The sequence below is a fragment of the Saccostrea echinata genome, unplaced genomic scaffold (genome assembly GCF_033153115.1).
Source record: "Saccostrea echinata isolate AGI-Se365-2 ecotype Australia unplaced genomic scaffold, CSIRO_AGI_Sech_v1 ptg000213l, whole genome shotgun sequence".
NCBI classification, from domain to species: Eukaryota; Metazoa; Mollusca; class Bivalvia; order Ostreida; family Ostreidae; genus Saccostrea; species Saccostrea echinata.
This window is the reverse complement of record NW_026889962.1, coordinates 83639-105833: the sequence shown is the minus strand read 5'-3', so window position 1 is coordinate 105833 and position 22195 is coordinate 83639. Positions and strand designations below refer to the sequence as shown.

The window sequence follows — 22195 nt, the reverse complement described above, 5'->3', positions numbered from 1 at the left end:
ATCCTGGTTATTCAGCTGCCTTAGGGCCCACCTGTGCCAACACTGCTGCAGCTTAGCTGGCAAATATATATGGATCTTATACAGTTTGTTGAATAAAAGTTGTTGCTAAGTCAATATGTGTCAAGCTAGTTTTGTAGAAATTATGGCCTTGGGGTCATGCACATTAAATTCATGGCATCATGCACAGCTTTATTTGGTTCCCCAGGCTATGGAGTGTATTCCTGCTCCCTCTAAACTGGAATCACTGGATTGTGATGAGGTTAATAAGGATGGCTGGACTTTCCTTAGGTTTTTGTGTTCTCACAGGTTGTTCAGAATGTATCTGCAATGTACTTCAAAATTATTTTTTTTATCATTATCATCCAAGTATAAAGTGTCATTAAAGGAGGATGCCACCTTAAAACTGGGAACCAAAAAAAAAAAATATGTCTACATGAGTAAACAATGCAACAGCAAAAGAAAAGGAAACTTCCTACCAGGATGAACCTTTGAGCAGATTTTTCACAACCATACAATATTTGTAATCTATGATAAATGTTACATGTATGATAACTTAAATTGACTAAATTGGCAACATTCTGGCAATATGGCCAAAAGGAAAATTGAAGAAATATTGAGAACTTAGCAGTTAGCTATTTACTCCATTCCAAAATAAAATGCCACATTTATATCATGAACCCACTACAGGGAACAATACTTGTATGAACAAGTGACACATACTTGGTATTAGATATCTCTTACTTAACAGGTATATAAACCCAAACATGAATAAAACTTTATAACTCTAAGGAAATAGGCATATATATACTAAGCCAGTAAACAATATAGATTAAATAGACCCTTATGCACCTATATAAATTTTGTCCCAAAACAATGAACCACAATATAGGTAAATGTGACCCTTATGTACATAAAAACTCTAATCCACAAGAAAATGTGCTTCATAAGACCCCAATTGATTGTCGCTATGAACAATAAACAATAGATAACTGTAACTCATTGGTACCTATAAACTCCGTAACAAAACAATAAAAATATGTGTAACTCTGACCCATAGTATCACTAAACTGTACCAAAATATTAAATGGTTATGGGTAAATAAAACCATAAGTGCCAGTCAATCAACTCTGTGCTATTAACAATATGGGTAATTCAGATTCATTGGTACAAAAACTCTATCATTCATAACAATAAACCACATGGATAACACTGACCCATAAGTACATGAGCTCAGAACTCTAGCCAATTCATACAAATAAACCTGTGCCAAAAGACAAATATGCTACATAAGACGCCATTTGATTGTCATTATGAGCAATTAACAACAAACAATAAGGGTAACTCCGACCCAACAATAAAGAAATATGCTACATAAGACGCCAATTAATTGTCATTATGAGCAATTAACAAAAAACAATATGGGTAACTCCGACCTAATAGGTACAAATCTATTGTGTACCAAAACAACAAACAATATGGGTAACTCCGACCCAAAAGGTACAATCTACTGTGTACCAAAACAACAAACAATATGGGTAACTCTGACCCAAAAGGTACAATCTACTGTGTACCAAAACAACAAACAATATGGGTAACTCTGACCCAACAGGTACAAATCTATTGTGAACCAAAACAACAAAACAATATGGGTAACTCCGACCCAAAAGGTACAATCAACTGTGTACCAAAACAACAAACAATATGGGTAACTCCGACCCAACGGGTACATATCTACTGTGTATCAACGCAATAAACATATCAACTTTGTACCAAAACTATAAACAACCTGAGTAACACCGACCCAATAAGTACATCTACATATACTTTGTACCAAATAAATAAATTTAAACAATGTAGAAAACTTCAAACAAATGTTACATGTACACAAACTCTGTACCAAACTGTGCAAACTGTGCAAACAATAATGGGCAATCCAAGCAAAAATACCACCGTATATCTGTACATATGAACCATGCATAAGCTCAAACCAAAACCCTTCAACTCATGAGAACAAGATATTGTTATTAACATGATTAAAGTACACATTGGTCAACTAACCTACACTACCTAATATCATATGCCTTTGGGGGAAGGGGGGGGGGGCATGTGTCTAAATACTGCTGCTCGTTAAATGCAAAACTTGAAGCATGAAAATTATTATAGAAAATTCTCCTTATATTCAACAGAACTGAATAACTTGCATAATAATGCTATCTTAAAAGCTTGCACAATGGCAATATTTACCAGTTTACATGATTTGATTGAAGCAGTGCCTTTGTTTGCAATAAATGAAAGTGATAACTTATAGACATAAATACCATTAGGAAACACAAAAAGGTTCATATGTAATATAATGCACCTATATTTAAGAGTAAACATAATACTGGCCTTAGTCAATGAATTGAATGTGAAAAGGACACTGGTGACGGCAAACTTCCTTAAGCATGTGGTAAAGCAGCACATGTGTACACCATCTGGACCTAAAACGCCCAAGTCGTTGAGGTTCAGGATCACTCGCTGTGGCCCCAGATGTGAAATAGTCATGCTTGTAGCCGAACCTTGCAGGATGCAAGTAAACACAATTTCTTGCCGATCAAACTCTGTGTCCACTGATCATGCTGGTCGATAAAGAGATATAAATGTCTCCGAAAGTTTCGTTCAATCAGTAAGAATTACTCTGAGTGATATCCTTTCCAAATCTCGATCTGGAGGGAAACTAAATTTGGCGACGCAATAAAATAAAAAGAAAGCTCCGTGGAATATTAGCACTCTTCTAATGAATCTCTGTTCATAAAATCGCGTGGAGTGCACATAAACACAAAATGAATAAAGTTTATATCGTCAGAAAAATACTGATACCCAAAATGCATCATGCAGTAGGGCCTAATATCTTTGTAAATAACCCGCGGACATGTACCACCACACCATAGGCCAAGAAAACAATAATAAATAAAATCCACACAGCACAAACTGCTCTTTACAACACGTTGTTGTTTCCTATTCTTTTGAAAGAAATCCAAGGCACGTCTAGCTTAGTTAAACAATCATCTTCAAAATAGACGTGCCTCGTGTAAGCGGTGGTCAGCGTGCTGGTATCAAAATACAACTGAATGACTCGCTGAGCTGACCACGTGACCTTACACCATCATTGGCTAGAAGCTTTTAATACATCAGCCAAGGCGTGGATCTAAGAATTTTCACAATTTACAAACATAAAATCCTACTAAAAAGCTCTAAATAAATTACCGCATTAAATACATAAATACAATTATTATTCTAATAATTGTTGTTTTGTAATACTTGTGAGCATATGATCAATAAATTTAGTGTGGGGTATTTTATTTATTTTTCTAAATGTAGGTTCATACAGTACCTCTTAATCTACATGTAGTACATTGAAATAAATTTAAATAAGGTCAAAGGACAATGCAATTATGGAAGGAAATGATGCATTTAAAAACTCTATTTTAAACAATAAACATGAACTGATAGTTTTCTGAATCTTTTTAAAGGTAGAATTTTAAAAAGATTTTTTTCCCAGTGCAAGTCGTTCTGGCTCATCATTACTATGATCTTTGGAACACTTGATTTCTTGGTTGATCATGACATACTGAAGACTAAATAATGTAAAGACGTACGTAGATTTTTGCTATTAATTAAACAGTATAAGTTTTCCTCCACATATGCCGTATGTTGCATAATTCTTTCTAAACAATCATACAATGACGTATTTAACTCATCTTCTGATAGATACATTTTCATAGTAGATTATACTATGATTGAATAAGTGGAGGCATGAGATTACAGAGAGCACACACAACAAACACTATTTTGGACACCTTGTCATGATGTGAAATTGGAATTACACTATGAATAATTCTGAAGTTTTTTTTTTATTCTCTCCATTGCTCGTTCCACATGGATTCTTGAATTGGCAATCCTACTGGTTTTTTCCATTTCACATTTTGTTAACCAACCATGTTTCTTCAAAGGAGGATAATGAGATGAATTCCATTTGGAGTGCAAAGGACAGCTATCAGGAACCCTTTGCCACCCATTATTGCATCTCCAGGTTCACATTTTTTTCAATTAAATTTGACAACTTTGTGATTTGTTTGTCATATGTACTTCCACTCCATAAATCTGAGACATGTGTAATCACTCCACCAGGGCTAATTCCAATAAGGACTTTTCAAGTCATGTGGGACTTATAGTCTGAATACGTCCTTCCTTTGTTGGAAAGTGACTGAGGTGTTTCTGTGTAGATCTCGGTACAGTCAATAATTACACGACAATTTGGGTACCTTCGTTTAAAACTGTCAGGCATGTTTTCTTTGATAACATTCGTTTTGGCCAATCTACTAAAAAGTCTAGATGCTCATACATCAAATCTATCCATTCACTAAATTTTTTTTACTGCAGGTTGACACAGATATATCTAATCTTTTAGCCAAACCTTGAATTAAGAGTCCTATCCTTAAACGCATTAATACCATTAAAAACTCATCAATATCTCTTATTTTTGGGTCTTCCTCCGGTATCAAGAACTGTACATTTATGGTAGTCTGATAGATGTTGGAATAATAAATAAAAAGTCTCTTTGTTTGGCAGACCAGTATAAAATGAAATGTCCTGTTTCAAGTCTTAAACTGTTAAAAAGGGTAAGGCTATACTAGTACCTTTGTCACAACTTTTTTTGAAGAGACTGTATTACTCCCATACGTGTCTAGGTAGTTTTCAAATGTCTGAATACAAACACTATATTTCTGTTGAACATCAGTTTGTGTCAATTGATTTTTTTTATGAGATAAGGTTGATGTATCTAATAATCCACAGTAATCATGCATTAATATGGATGTGTTCAATAGAGATTTGTTTGCATCAATAGTATTTGCGTCAATAGTAAAACTCGAGTTTTACCGTATAATTTGATGAGTTTTAACCCTCACTAAACCACTCTTGTAAAATAATTTAACAATGTTTTTTTAACAATAGATTTTAACAATGCAATGGTACAAAAACTGAATCATCATATGATTGTCCACACGAGTTCAGAATATCTCTAACATGCTACTATTTCTGAACCCATCCACCAAGTTTCGAGAAGATCAACTTGGAAAAGAAAAACGACGAAGACAAAGATATAAGTTCTACCTTTTATATCAATTTTAATTAATTTCCTAAATTTTTCTTCATATTAGACTTCCATTAACGCGTGATAAGTCTACTGGGCGTCAGAGTGAAGTAATCTGATAAGCATATCAGTTGGTCATCCTTAGATAAAATGGAGAAGTCTCAGTACTAAACCTTAAGGTTTAATGTATTTGATGACAACATCAAACACGTGATTGGAGATACGGGTAACAAATGGCCCCCTAATTGCATTAAAGTTTTCATCTTGATAAACCTATTCTTGGGGTTATTTTTGCTTGATCGTCTTCAATGGAGTAATTGAATATGTTCAACATGTGGACTTCTTTCTCATTTCATCTTTATGCTACTTTCCCGATGCCTGTTACGAACGCCACGATTGATCATTCGTAGCTTTTTATTGAATTTCATGTCAAGATACGAAGAGATGCGCATAGATGCGTTTTCATACGATTCGTTGCGCTTTGATGCGGTATGGTCACGATGGATAAATTTCAATGACAATCTGACTGACTACCCGTTCAGATAACATGAATTACGTTCCGGTAGATCAAGATTTAGTTGTCAAAAGAACCTCGATCTGTTACGGATATCTCAATTCGAGTCCCCGATTTGAAACGATCCTCTACGTTTAAATACGTACTCTTACGATATAATACGTTAAACACGCCCCATTGCGCTCATTTGCGATAGAACAACACGTTGATTGCAATGTATTTCACGATCAGGATCAAGATGAAACAAGCTTTGAGCTACGATTGTGTCCCGACAGATATATTTTCATAAAGAATCTGACTATATTGAGTACATTATATTTTATCTACATGTATTAAAAAGTAAACACAATCAATAAGAATGGAAGAAGTTGAGGTTGATGACAACGTGGTGTTTGCAGTGCTACTATGCTCAGATGTTATTGCTATTGAAGAAGAGGAAGAGCAGCAGATAGACCATGTACAACCCCATCAAAGAAAGGTTAAAAGAGCTGCACTCAGGCAGGAAATGGGATCACTCGCCTTTTTCGTTTTTGCCCCTGTTTTCCTTGGGTGGCATCTTCAAAATATTTTGCAAAACTGATATCATCTTGTTCCGATTGGTGAATGTAACACATTCAATTTTGCCCGTTATTTATGTGAGTTTAAGTACTAGTAATACAGTATAAGAGTCCGTGACAAGGCTTCAGCACTCGTATCTATTCACGTTTACTCTCATCTGTCTGTATCAAATCGTATCTGAGCGGAAATAATTCGTGTCAGCTCGTGAGCAGAAGAACCGTGCAAAGCGTTACAAATAGAGACAAAACGTGGGACATGGCAACGAACCGCAAACCAGCGGGGTGTTTGTCCTATCCGAGGTCGATCCCGATGATCACGATATGAAAGCCAGTTTAGATGCGCTTACTTACGATGCAGTAGAAGTTAGTTACGATGCAATACGGTCTGATACAATGATAACGATTAAAATCTAATCGAGTTAATCGTAGAAAAAAAATTTGACAGTCCAAAAAAATTTCACGATCAACACGATAGCCACGAGTGAACACAATATTTGATTTGTTACGGTTTGATACGATCACTACGTTTTGTCCACTTTTGAGTCCCCGATTACAATCCTGGCGCCAATCCGTGATATTGGGAACATAGCATTAAGGAGAGCTAATATTGTGTGTCTGTTTTCAAACAAAATATTCATTATTCCAAACGATTTCTTCTCAGAGTGAATGCGTACAACTTAAATCAAACAAGTATGACACGAATTTTTAAAGTATATTTAAATGTACAATGTTAATTTCGACCATTTCTACTATTGCTGTATTTAACGCCCAATTTCCAGAGATTATTCGAGAGTGACCTCAAAAATTTATTATGAGCATATGCTTCGTTATTACAGCAAGTACGGGAAATCTTATATACTCGTGGATCCCTTTCGAAGTGGCGACCACTTTCATAATGTTAAGTCCCCGAGGGCTGAGTTTGCCTCAGTATCAATACTCTAGATGAGCTCGAGGGGTCGTTTTAAAGCAAACAGAAAAAAGATCAATTAATTGAACCTATTTAATGGCCAATGTATTTATGCATTTTGAGTTTAGGTGCAAACAATTTAATGGCTTTGGTACTTTGGGACGGTCAGATTAAATGCAACAGCTATATTGGCCGATCTGGGGGTAGAAGGGATGGAATTCTTGCTTTTTTGGCTAAGTAGAGAGGATGGGAATGGATGGAGGAAAAAACGTTTCCTGGAATAGACGTTTTGAATATAAAAGTATTCAAAACAGCTTGATCAGCAACATTGACCCTTTGACCTTGATTTTGGAGTTTTACCTACTTTTAAAAAAACTTTAACATTGGCCATATTTTTTGAACGTTTGGTGCTAGGGCTTTCATATGTTACATGTGTATTCCTTATGACAAGACATTCCTTTAAATAACAACAATTGTAGCCCATTGACCTTGACCTTGGAGTTTGACATACATTTGGAAAACTTTAACCTTGCCCATTACTTTTGAATAGTTGGTGATAGAGCTTTCATATTTCACATGTTTATTTCTTGTGAGAATGCCTTTCCTTGGGCACCATTCATTTTCACCATTTGACCTTGACCTTGACTGTTCGTTATCTTCACCTTTTCATCTTAAATTGTTGTACTGATCTCCCCTAGCAGTCGAAGATTTAAACAAATTTGAATCTGAACTAACTGAAGACACAAGCATAATAATATGACTAGCTTTGACACTGCTTTTCTTTAAAATATTTTTTATATACATAACCCATGTAATAATTTGATCCCTATTATGATCTCATCCATGCCCCGTTTCATGGATTGAAAAAAAAAATCTACACGATTTCGAGAAATATTTTACATAATACATTTTACATAAGTATCATTTCTACTAGACAAATAAACCAGGAAGTCTATTCTATCATTAGAACAACATGAATAAAATAAATAGAACTTAATTCTAATTCTAAGTAGGGAATTGGGAATACTTGATATTTCCATTACCGCACTCTTCAAATTAGAGGCGCCTTTAGTAGGGTCCCCTGGGACAAAATTTGGCTGTGATGGCGTCTAACTCTGTAAATTATCAGAGTTTACAGTGCACCGATCTGAAGAATATATTGAAATCGAAAGGTATTCCGTTTTCTAATAGAAATAAGCAAGACTTGGTTGATTTATGCGAGGGAGCAGAGGCGTTAAATTTGCCACATATCGGTCATTATGATGGTGATATACAGGCCTCCATTAGCAGACGAACGGTTCGTGGAAAAACATATCCACACCCATATCATGATGGTAGCATCGCTTGGACTCCGAATCTTGCCATTATTCCCTCTATAGATGCCTTTGACGTGTCATCTTTTCTTCAAAACTACTGTGGGTGGTCTGAAGAACGCTTACGGAACAGGAAATCCGACAGTGGATATAAGCTTCATTGCTCTGGTCACATTTATGATGTCGTCATGGCTCTGTTAGGTAGGCTTACATGAATACTGCATTGTGTAACGTTTATTGATAAGATGAGTATGAAATATTTCTTCTGTTTTGTTAAAGTGATCTTTTCATCGGGAAGGTGTGTGCAATTACCAGATTAATCTAATTCACCTAAATTTGTAAATACAGATAATAAATATTATGTAATATTTGGTATTTTCAGAGTCAAGTCTTTTTTTTTTTTTAGAATTGACATTAGGATTTTTTACTGCTAGCTTTAGATTATAGTGGCTACTGGTTGAAGTACATAATTTGACTTGGTTATAAAATCAAGCATTTTTTGTACTACAATCCTTTGCTACTTGTTTAATCATCATGTCATCATCATCATCGTTCCATCCATGTCCATGAACTTTCACCAACCATGCATATCTCATCAACATTTAACCATCTGCTGTCACCAGATTGTATGTACGGTATATCAAATATTTTTTTGGATTTTTTTTTTGTGCCTAAGAAACAAACAAGTATGTCTCACAGGCACTTGACGTTATACTTAAATATAACTCCATTCCTAAATTTTATTTATTTAGAATTACAGCAAATAAGAATGTTTTTGAAAATTTTGTTTACAATTTAAATTTTAGGTGATGATATGTGTTTTATCAAGGGAAAGTGTGTTCCTGAAACACGGCAGTCCAGTGATCCCTATATCCCGTGGATTCTGGTTGAAAAGTCTGGACACATATTTTCAGCAGAATGCACATGTGTTGCGTAAGTTTCAATTTCTTCTTCTCACATTTGAAATGTTATTTTCTTGATTGTGCTAAAAGTTTGATTAAATTTTATGAGACTTCTGCTTTTAAGTTTTTTGTGAATATTAAATATGTGTATACAAGCAAAGTTGAAGTGAACTGATTTATTTTTATTCTACACAAAAATATAATTGTAAGAAATAATCTTAAACAGAGGGGATGGGTCCTGCAAACATGTTGTCGCCCTACTATTTGGCATTATTGATCACGTCACATCCATAGAAGACCGAAGTACCATTGGAGTCACAGATACTGCAGCATATTGGAATAAACCAAGAAAAGTATGCAGGCCAGTGGCTGTTCATGACTTAGATATCAGGTATTGGCCATACTGTACTGAGTTCTCCTCAAAGAATGCTGTTTGGTGGATGTATCATATTCAATTTAACACTGAGTTAATATTTTTTGCCATGCATTGTTTCATGGATGGCTGTGTTGACAAATTGAATAACACACCTAAGATTGTTATGAAAATTTGTCAGCACAGCCACCTGTGTTTTGTTATGATACAAAGCATGTCAAAAAGTATTATTTCATTGCTTTTATATATTTATCTTCTCAGATGAAAATGGACCATGTATATCTTTACATGTTTTAAAATTAAATATGACATGCAGCCAATCTGCCTTTGTATGCACTGTATAGAATAGAGGACTGATGTTAATCTCCACCATAATGGAATATGACATCATGGCACAGCAAACTTGAGCTAGTGCAGGGAAATATAGTTCTCTTTTGAGAAAAGAGAAATTGTTTTATATCTTTTGTCATTTAGAATTATACTTTAACAACAGTAATAAGAAAATGAAGAAAAAAAAGATGACTATATGAAACACAATGAAAAAAATAAAATAAATGTATTCATACATCATCTTTTATAAATTGTAATTTGGTTCTCATCCATGTTATTAAAAATTGAATATTATTAAATTTCGAATGTTAAGAGTTATTTATATAGATTAGAAGAAAAATACATTTGAAATGAAAAAATAACAGTCTAGATGTTTTTATATGAAGAATTTATGTAAAATCCCTTTCCTTCATGACTGTCAATTTTTTTGCCTTTTTTTTTTTTTTTGGTTTTTGTTTAAACCCTTTTTCACTTTTGAGGGGTACTTTTTCTTCAGAGGGGAATATCTTGAATCCACTTTCTATCTGTCTAATATGTACCGGTATATTTTAAAATCAAGTCAAAATCTCTCCCTCCCAATCTTACAACCATTTTGGAATATATGTAGTGACAATGTGCATTATCTAAGCATTTTTAACATTACTTATATATTTGATATTTCTAATGATTATAGGATTGACACGAATGAACCAGATAGACCACGACCGTCGGAAGATTCTGGATATTTGCCACTTAAGTCATCAGCATTGGATTTAAAGTCTTTGGAGAAGAATATTGTTCAAGTTCTCAAAAAGAGCAATACACTAGCAGTGGCCTTGTATACATTGTCAGATTCTGATGAAGACAATGATGTGTCTATGGGTATTGAGGACACACCTAAAAATATTATTGATTTAATGTCAATGCATGGTCAAGAAAATTTGAAAGTAGATGATTCTTATGTTAAAAAAGTAAATGAATTCACTAAAGGGCAATCCATCAACCTTATGTGGCAGTACCAGAGAAAAGGTAGACTGACTGCTTCAAACTTCTTCAATGCCTATCACTACAGAGGTGATAAAGCGGACAACTACATTGTAAGAAGTATTATGGGTCAGTATCATTTCACCTCAAAATCAGTCGAATACGGAAAACGAAATGAATCTGTCGCTCGAGAGAGATATGTTGATCACATGACAAGTTGTCACCCTTCATTCAAGTGTGCAGAGACTGGAATCTATGTTTACAAAGATTTCCCTTTCTTCGCTGCATCCCCTGATGGCATTTCTGAATGCAAGTGTTGTGGAAAAGGACTTGTTGAAATTAAGTGTCCTTACAGTTCAAGAAATGAAACATCTCAGGTTGCTATGTCAAAAAATTCATCATGTGCAATTGTCAATGGAAATTATGAATTGAAAAAGAGTCTGTCCTCCCCATTTTATGTCCAAATGCTTGGTCAAATGGCAGTATGCAAGTTTTCACATTGTGATTTTGTTTTGTTTACTCAAAAAGATATCTATGTAGAGAGAATTCATTTTTCAAAAGCAGATTGGGAATTGTTATCTGAAAAGCTTAAAAGTTTTTATATGCAGTACGTTTTGCCAAACTTAGTTTGAGTATATCATGTACATAGAATGTATCTACATCACATATACCTTAGTCAGGTACCTTGACTATTGTAGATTGTAATACTTTGCAGAATTGAAGGTGATGTATGTCACTTCAACTCATTTTCAATAAATTTTTGTTCTGTCATAAGAAACTTTATCAAGTTCTTTGAATTTATTTATACACTCCATTTTACTTCATTATTTTTATAACATGTTCCAAACAATATTTCAATTTTTAAAACCACTCTACAGACTTTGACTGACTTCATTTTTGTACTCAATGACAGTATAAGTACAAAGCTGGATTGATTCAGATGTATGAAACTAGCAAGTTATCTACTAGCATAAATTTTATGCTGCATAAAAACGAATACTACTTTTATAATAAAAATGAACATAATTTGCCATGATACTAGTAAACAATTTCCTTCATTTAAATTTCTTTGACAAAGGTGGCATAAAGTTGCAAAATGCTGCTGCTACTCTAAGCATTGCAGATGACAAATTTTTCATTTTCAGAGGGAGAATGCCTCCTAACATTTTGAAAGATTTCAGTCTGCGGATAGCTCGTTCCACATGGATACGTAGTGAAGCAATTTTACGAGTCTCAATAATCTGTTTTGATGTTAGCACTCTCCCTCTGCCATTTCTTCTCTCATTGGTGAAAGGCGGCATATTCAAATATGCTCCTTTCAGGGTAAGAAGATCTCTAATTTGGAATCCTCTGTCTGCCATGACCTCGTCCCCTGGGGAAATGAGGTCAATATATTTGCTGTCAACTGTAATTTTTCGGTCACTGACATTGCCACTCCAGAATTTGGAAACAAAAGTAAAAGCTCCATTTGGTTGAATAGCAACCAGTGCCTTCAGGGTGTTGTGGGACTTGTAATTACTCCAAGTACTTGCTTGTGCAGAACAATTTTTTGGTTTTTGAATGAACACTTCTGTGCAGTCAATTATTGATGTTGTATTGGGGTACTTGAGCTTAAATGATAATGGCATGTGTTTTCGAATCTTTTCACTATCTGGCCACTTAATAACAGGGTCTAGAATTTGAGCTAGGAAATTTATCCATGTGCTAAATAGGTTTGAGACATATCCAATTGACACATTAAACAAAACGGAAAGAGTTGTATTGTCTACACCAAGTCTTAGTTTCAACATGGTCATGACAAACTCCTCCTTCATAGTGAGTTTTCTCTGTTTCCCTGGTTTTGTTTGAATCTTTTCTTGCCACTTTTTGGATCCTGACCTCCCAGCTCCTTTCCAAAATGAAACTTTGTCATAAAAAGGGGCCAAAAACTGAAGGAAAAATGTGAGAAAACTAAGTGAAGGCAGTCCCAGAAAATGCTTGACGTTGTTATCATCATGTAGTATTTTCCCCATAAGGTTCTCCCGGAAATCAACTTTACGTGATTTGAGGGCTTGATTCTCCTCTTTTAGTTTCCTGTTTTCTTTCTCTAGCTTCTCACATCTAGCCTAGTATAAATTCAAACCTTCAGTATAAGTATCAATGGTTATTTGGTAGCTTAGAAATTGAATATATATTTTAAAGATAAGTTTGTGTTGTAGTGTGAATGATCCATTCATGGTAGTAGGGTTGAGAAAGGACAGCATTATAGACAAGTAATACATTTTGTCAGTGCCAACTCACCTCTAAAAGTGTAATTTTCTCCAATAGATCATGTTCCCCACTATACTTCTTTTTTGGACTACAGCAGATATAAGGATGATCATGAAGTACTTGTGTGTTTTGGCACTGAATGTCACATTCAAACTCTAAAGTAAACAAGGAAGTAGTTTTACAACATGAACACCCTGGTGAAGTATATGTTGAATATAAATAAATGTACGGTAGAGGTAATCATAAATGTATTTATTTAAAATGTCTTATATATTAAGTTTTTATTCAACATACCTGGTTGACTTTTGTTGTTATTGTTGATATCCAGACAATCCATGAATGGGATGTCCAATTCACCCACAACATAGGGATAGCATATCTGTGTTTTATCAGTACTTGGATCACATTTCACAAGTCTAACTTTTTTGGTGGTTGGACAATCTTGACTTATGGTGCTTGTTGAAGTTCTACCTAAGTTCGAGTTCTTCGTTTTTCTTGGGGTTGACTTTTTGTAATTATTATACGCAAACAGTGTTGGATAAGGGTTTTGTGGAGTTGGTAGGGTGTCTACAAAATGTTTTGAGCATACAACGTAATGCCGTATATCACTCGTTCTATCTACTCTCAACCCCTCCCTCCTTATTAAACTAAGCCACTTCCTCAGCTCACTCTCAACTTTTGGGAGCTGGTGAAAACTTAAATCCGTACTTGTCCTGCTATCGGCAGTGCAGCCAACAGCGATACAATGTCGAACAGGCATTTCAGCGTCATTGACTACGTCTAGAATGTTTGTCCCGGAAATCTCGCGAGATTTGTACCGTTTTCACTCTCCGATTTTAAAGAGCGATCAAAGGGCAATAACTCTTTTTGAGTGGAAATAGAAAGTATTCTGCAAGCGGTACAAAGATTATGGTATTGCAGCATCACAGTTATTATAGTTTCTAGAGTAACAAACTTTACAGGTCACAAGATGAATGAATAATATTCTTTGCTTAAACCACCCTAACAAAATCAAAAATATTGAGAAGCTTGTCTAAATTTGGTCTGTTTTGCAACACATTTTCCTGAATTGAAGAGGCATGACTAATTTTCATCTTTCGCCTGGCTTCTGACTTCAGTCTCTTGTTATTATCAAGTGCATTAGCTGACCATGAAGTTGTCTAATACACAGATAGTTGGAACTTCACATTTTATCACACCCCTGATTCTGATTCCGCCGAGAGTTTAAATGGTTAACCATGCTTAAATCACAATTGGAGATCATGTAACTTTTTTCTTCCATTTCATTAGTTCAAAAGTTTAAATGACCACAAAGGCTACAGAAGCATACCTTAGTGTATAATCAGTAGACAATTGCCTAATATAACAAATTAATTAAAAAGACACTTTCAATTTACCCCCCTCCCTCCCCCCCCCTCAAAAAGACTCTCCACTATAGACTTAAATAATTATTTTTTATTCAAAATCTTTTATCTTGAATATTTTCAATAAACTAAGTTCTTCAACTGAGAACATTTGTTCATTTTTTTGTAGAATCCCCAGGCTCCAAAAATAATTTCAGATCATAAAGTAGTGAGATATGTGAAGATGACGAACATAAATCATGTTTAAAAGTCACTCAAACGATACGAATTGTAAGGAGAGAAAACACACCTCTCTAAAACTCTAAAACAAAGGATAGATCAGGTCTCATTTAGGAATAAGCATTCAATGTTGACCGGTCACATCTGCTGTGTTCTTCTTGTCATGAATGAGTAAACGGAGAAATCTATAGTCTGTGTGAAAATAATGGCCTAACAATTTGCATGAAAAACGTTAGTCAATATTGACGAAATAACAGATTGTATTTGCAAACAATGTAAGTGTATCGACCCTAGAATTTGATAATGATTGCTTTATAAAAGATTGTCGATATCCTTTTATCGTCCACTTGTTTGTCAGCAACTAGTCTCGTTTAAAAATATTGTACATAGAATATACTTCTTGCATATCGGATATTGAAAAACGTTAGTCAATATTGACGAAATGACAGATTGTATTTGCAAATAATGTAATTGTATCGACCCTAGAATTTGAAAATGATTGCTTTATAGGAGATTGTCGATATCCTTTTATCATCCACTTGTTTGTCAGCAACCAGTCTCGTTTAAGAATTGTTTGTACATAGAATATACTTCTTGTGTATATACTTTTTAATCAAGTGGGACGTATAAACTCCAAATGCATGTGATAATGGTATATTGCAACATAAATAAGGGAAGTCAGCGATAGAAAATTGAAGTATCACGTTTATCATAAAGTTTTGTTGTCATTTTGCCATCAATTATCCAGATATGAAACAGATGTATCAGACTCTGTGTTGTTTTTCATCTCGAGTTTAATGAGATATCAAATCTACGCAAGAATAAAACTGAATATTATTAATTGATAAAACGTGGTCAATATATCAATATATCAAACTGAAGGCCATAGCAAAGAGAGTTCTTCTTTTCACGAAGAAGTTTTTAAAAATAAATCCCGCATTACAAAAACAGTTCTGCTAATAACGGGGCACAAATATACCGGTACCCATTGGAATTTCAATAGATTCTTGGAAGACACAAAAATATTGACATTAGAAACTCAAGCATCTTTTACACGTAAACCTCGGAATACCTGATTGATTGATTGATTGATTGATTGATTGTGTGTTCTTTTACGTCCCGTTCGAGAATTTTTCACTCATATAGAGACGTCACCATATACCCGCGAAGGACTTCAAATTTAGACCTTTACTCGCAATGACTGTGTGTAGAATCAGAATGTTCTGTAATAAAATCAAGTATGTAGATGATCCCGATGATCAACGGCAGGTAAGCAAATCTACAAATCCCATTTTTTTTTTTATTGAAGAAGCAGTCTATGATGTCAAAAAGTCTGTAGCCCTTTTCATAAAAAAAACTTAGGACTAAGACTAAAATTTTCCAATTCTTCCATATGTACCTAATTTGTAGTAGGTTACAATTAATCTTATATTTCTATTACATTTCAGTATATTGTGGATTATTCTTCTCAACTAATAATTTTCATTATTAAACAAAGAAATTACAGAGTTGTCAAATTTTAATCTTTGTCTTAAGAATTTTTGTGAAGAAACTACTGGTACTTAATTTACCGTGGAAGTGGTGGTATAAGGTTTTGAAAAGACGTACGTTTTGATACTATTGATTTAGGTAAAGTTTTGTGATTTCAGTTATTCTTAAAGTACTAACGGGAATTTTTAAGTATCCACCTCTGATTAACACCACTTCTCGAAAATGCTGTACAGCACTCCTGAAGTTTCTCCTTCACAGCTGTTAATGTTTCCGTGAGGAGTAAAGAAAGAGGTTTGGTAGAGCATTTACTAGAACCCGCTATGTATCTTTGTTTGTAAGGATATTTATGACGTTTAGGAATTAATTACAGGTATGATAATTCAAATTCAATTTAGGAATATTAAAACTATTTAAAACGGACAAATGATTTTGAGGACTTTCTATAGAAAGAGAGCTTTGAGAACAGTGTACAAGTTGGATTACTACTAGTAGATTTAAATCCATTTCCTCTTAAATACAAGAGTAATTATAATCCTTACATACATATGTAACCCGGGGTCTAAGGAAGGTTCAACTTCACCAAGGAATGACTCCAATTAACCTTTACATCATTTATTTTGAAACAGTTAACGATAGACACATACAGTTGATCAGTTGAGATTTTGACCCTAAAACATAGTGAAAGCTAAATAAACAACATTGCAAGAAAGATTACTCTTACGTTTATGTTACCGAATAAAATGAAAATAACAGTTAATTCCCTTTAATATACGAGACTCAAAAATATTTGCATTTATCAAAATTACCGCAATCTATATCTCCTCATTGTTTTTAACAAACAAGGTATTATAAATATACTGATAATATACTCATTCCGCTTTCACTGCATACTATCATGTAAAACCTTATTTCACATGAATTCATAAAGAAAATATTTACTTGTATGTTTCATCAGTATTATGATCATAGATGTATCATGATATATATTTCAAACATAATACTCTAAAAATTATGCTTACCTCACATGAGGTGTAAAGGTCGTTTAACAATGAGTTTAGGCAACGTACATCATCTGATCATGAGAATTCTATCTAAAGGTAAAAATAAATACACTGACTTCAGCTATTCAGTTCACTGTGCTATATCTATAATTATATTACAAATCCTGTCTTTCCTTTCAAAGTAAATGTTACACTTATATTTTTGCTTTCAATATAATCAGCCATTTCAATAAACATGATAAAAAAGGTTTCTAAATATTTCTATCGTCTCAGAAACAGATATTTATGTATTTAATATAAAGAATATATAGGATTATACAAAGCAACTGACCTGATTATGAGAATAAGTTCAAATTACAGCATAAAAATTTCAATAAACTGACTGACAATTTCAACAGACTTCAGCACAGGAACTACTTAACACAATAGAAAAATTTCCTCCAAAATTATCACATGATCAAATTCCCTACAATTGACCATAACTGGCCAATCAAATACAAGGAAAGGGTATTCTCTCTTAATATAGCTACAGTGTATAAAAGTTAAAAATATTCACATGAGTGATATACTTATTTAGAAAATAACTTACAATAGTTTAAATATATTTATATTCAACAAACTCATGTGTTGCAAAAGATTTTTCTAAATAATGAAAATAATAAATTAATTAATCATAATATTTACAAATTTCACTCTGGCACATATTCCCCCTGGTTTGAAAAAAATGACGTCCCGACATTTTATTTCACTTCAAAGTCTAAGATGGATGTGACGTCAATATGTCCAGTATTGCCTTCTCCGCTTCAGAACGCAAGTTTTCTAATAAGGATGAATTAGCTGCTAAAGATGTAAGGCAGTTGATTCTGTCCTTCCAATCTTGTGTCAATGATATCGCAGACTTTGACATCTCGAACTCGTCCGATCTATATCGCATAGGTAGTCTTCGCTCCCTAGTGGATCGACGTAATGGAACCCTCGTCTCTTGATCATTCACATCTATACGAGTTGTATCTTGGTCATCAAGTGTTTCTTCTTGATTTGTCTCACGTTGCGTAGCGCTAATGTCCCGTATAGAGATATCTTCCTCAGCACTTACTGTGTCTGTAGAAGGATGGGCGTCCCCTTGTACCTCTGTAGGGCCTTGTTGGGTATCAGTCTGAACATCAGGTTCACCAATAATATTTGATTTATTGTCTCTCTTCCTGACTGAATATATTGTACCTTCATTCCGATTCATCTTCTGAAGAACTTTCATATAAATCATCAGAAATGGAAAATTTTGGTTCCATCTTCTGTAACTTTGATCTTCTTTTTGCAGGTACAGGCTTTTGGGGTTTCAAGTTTACAGGTGTAGGTGTGTCGTTGAGAACTCCTATGGGTAATAGAAGGTTACGGTGCAGTGTTCTGTTACGTCCTTCTCCGTTTTCTTTTTTTACTACAAAAACAGGTATATTCTCATTGGGTTCTCCGATAACAGTGTATGGATCTTGTTCCCACCTATCTGCCAGTTAATTGTTTTCCCTCAAAAGCGACTATTTTCACAAGTACTCTGTCTCCGACTTTCACTGAACCACCTCTCAGCTTAGTATTATAACATTCTTTCTGCTTGGTTCTGGCTTTGTCTGCTGCTTTTGTTGCTAACTTGTGAGGTTGGATTATCCTTTCTCTTAAATCTTTGATGAATTGTGTAGTTGGTTCCTTTTCGTTCACACGTAAACCAAATGCTACATCAACTGGTAATCTAGGATTATTTCCGAACATCAAAAGGTAAGGTGTTTGGCCAGTACTTTCGTGACGGGTGCAGTTATACGCATGTACCAGTGGATTTATATATGCTTTCCAGTTGGCTTTCTTACTTGGATCTAAGGAACCTAACATGTTGAGCAAAGTACGATTAAAACGCTCACACATGCCATTACCCATTGGTAGCTGGTAGTTCTGGATTTCTCCATACCAATGATTTTACAAAGTTCCTGAATCACTTAATTCTCTCAAAATAGGCACCTTGATCTGAGTGGATTCTATCCGGGATGCCATAATGAACAATGAAGTGATTATAGAACATCCCGGCTGTTGTCTTAGCTAATTGATTTCTTATTGGGATGGCCATGGCAAATCTGGTGAAATGGTCTGTGATAACCAGAATGTGTTTATAACCTCCCAAAGTGAGAAAATCCATACAAACTAACTCTAATGGAGAAGTGGTTGTGATGTTTACCAAAGGTGTACGTTGATTGGTAGGGGTTTTTCTTCTCGTACATCTACCACATTCTTCAATTCAAGTTTCTATGACTTTATGCATCCCTGGCCAGTAAAATCTGTCACGAATTAAGGATTATGTCCTGTCTTTGCCAGGATGACCCACATCATCATGAAGAGCTTCTAACACTGCAGACGCATGTTGAATGAGTAACACAAGTTGATATCTGGTTTCCTCATCCATACATGTCACACGCTAGAGTACTCCATTTATGAGTTTCAGGTGGTTAAATTGTTTGAGTAAAGCATTGGATCCTATCTCTCTCCTTAATGGTTTCTGTTTACTTCTAACATACTCAATGACACGGTGTAACCTGGATCTAAGGACTGTGCTTTAGCACAGTCTATGATGTTAGCAGTGCTGGAACCTCTTGGATCCATATCGTCATGTATGACATCAGGTGAAAGAGTTGAAGATTCTACATATGATGAAACAGCAGAATTGCAGATAGCTTGGACTGTCTCAATGCTCATAGGAATACGGCTTAAAACATCTGCATCAGCATTACTCTTTCCAGGTCTGTACTTAATGTCGAAGTTAAATGCTGCTAAAGCTGCCAACCATCTGTGACCAGTTGCGTCGAGTTTTGCTGTTGTTAATACATAAGTAACCGGGTTGTTGTCGGTAAAAACTGTAAACTGTTTTCCGTATAAATAGTCTTTAAATTTATCGCAGATGACCCATCTAAGTGCTAAAAATTCTCTTTTGTGTGGTGGATAATTCTTTTCTGCTTTGTTTAAACCTCTGCTGGCATAGCTAGTAACACGTTTAGGTCCTTTTGATGTTGATATAGTACAGCTCCTAAAGCATCACCTGAAGCATCAGTGTGCAGTTCATAAGGGAGAGAACTGTTGGCATAACCCAGAATAGGTGAGGATGTCGGATGTTTCTTGAGTGTTTCAAATGCTTGGTCTTGCGCTGTTCCCCATTTCCACTCTTTCAATTTCTAATTCTTCCCTGTTTTCTTCTTAAGTGGTGTTGGCATAAAATCTGTTAAGGGTCTGCTTATACGGCTAAAGTTTTCAATAAATCGCCTATAAGAGCCGACAAAACCAAGGAATTTGCGAACTTCTTAAGGACTGTTGGGTTTTGGCCAATAAATAACTCGTTCTGATTTATCTGGATCCATTTCGACAAAAGCTTTTCCAAAAATAATGATGTCATCTATGAAAACGCAGCATATATTCAAGTTGTAATCTGCTTGTAGATTTTCCATTAGTCTTTGGTATGTTGCTGGTGAGTTGGTTAAACCGAAAGGCATACGGTTATATTCAAAGAATCCTAAGGGTCCAACCGAGAATGCGGTGCGTTCTTTGTGTTCTTCATAAATCTCCACCTGGATATAGTCCGATTTCATGTCGATATGTGACAAGAATTTGTTTCCCGATAAACAATTGAGTAGTTCTTCAGTCCTCGGAAGAGCATAGCTGTCTTTCTTGGCTAATTTATTCAATTGTCGGTAGTCGACACACATCCTGAGAGTACCGTTCTTATTCCTCACTAACACTACATTAGACACATAAGGTGAATGGGATGGTCTAATGATGCCAATGTCCGATAACTGTCTTAAATGGGACCTTATTTCATCATACATAGAAGATGGTATCCTTCAATATCTTTGTTTAAAAGGTGCATCGTCTATAAGATCTATCCTGTGTTTTATAATATCCGTGTATGTAATTATACTCTAATGATTTTCCCTATAAAAAAATAAGATCGTTAGATCTTAGTTATAATTCCTTAAAAATCCCTGTATAGATTAATTCCTTCTGCGTTAGTCAGGTGAGCTAATCACTGCTTCTAAAGCTAATATCCGTTTATCCGTTATCCTCTAAATTTTACTTTTGTATCGGTATAATAAAAAAGTAAAGAGGTATATCATTTAGGGAATTGGCAAGATTCCAGTTCCGCTCGACCAGGACTATTTCCTAGACGTCAGGACTTAATCCTGGCCTTGGGGAGCTGGGATCTAGCTCAATGATATACTTTAACTGTATAGTGTTACCTACTTTGCAAGCTCGGACCAGTACATATTGATCATGTAATCTATCAAATTCTTTTTGTTTTACACTTTTGAATTAATCATGGAAGACAGAAGAATATATTGTTTTCATATAGTCCCCAACGGTTTAAAACAAAACATCAACATCATCTTAAACTTTCAATCCATTCAGACAAAGTGACAAGCTTTAAGGTCTTCTTTTTAAAATTCACCCATCGTCTTGCATAATCTTCGATAAAACTCATTATATTTATGAATTTTTGTCTCCAGTCGAAAGATCGGGGTTCCCTTGTTTTGGCCGTTTTGATATAAGGGACATAAAGTCCTCATTGTCAGCTATATTCACGTAACCAGTAATGACGTGTCCTGGAGGATTATAGTTTTAGGAAGAAGAACAGGAACGTGTAGGACGATCATGTTTCAGATATTTGATATCTAGACACTGTAAAGTTTTGTTTTTTTTTGTAATTGAAAAGCTTGCAAGCAATGGACCATGAAAAAACTGATATTAAACGAGGAATAGTTACAAAAAACGCAGTACAGTTAAGGCTACCCATGAAATTTTTATGGTAATGAGGTCATAATGAGGTTTGACGCCATGACAGTAGCTCCGCC

General features: G+C 34.8%; 2 protein-coding genes across 2 annotated transcripts; one reads left to right on the top strand and one right to left on the bottom strand.

The window, feature by feature from the left end:
- Window positions 1-8214: 8214 nt before the first annotated feature.
- On the top strand, window positions 8215-11928 carry LOC133177717 (uncharacterized). The gene is made up of 5 exons (XM_061312626.1): window positions 8215-8626; window positions 9232-9358; window positions 9554-9718; window positions 10704-11475; window positions 11872-11928. The coding sequence occupies exons 1-5, from the start codon at window positions 8215-8217 to the stop codon at window positions 11926-11928; spliced, it is 1533 nt and encodes a 510-aa protein (XP_061168610.1).
- Window positions 11929-12048: 120 nt separating this feature from the next.
- Window positions 12049-14003, bottom strand: LOC133177716 (uncharacterized). The gene is made up of 3 exons (XM_061312625.1): window positions 13538-14003; window positions 13274-13398; window positions 12049-13098 (listed from the first exon to the last, which is right to left on the bottom strand). Exons 1-3 carry the CDS (start codon window positions 14001-14003, stop codon window positions 12049-12051), a joined length of 1641 nt encoding a protein of 546 aa, XP_061168609.1.
- Window positions 14004-22195: the final 8192 nt, after the last annotated feature.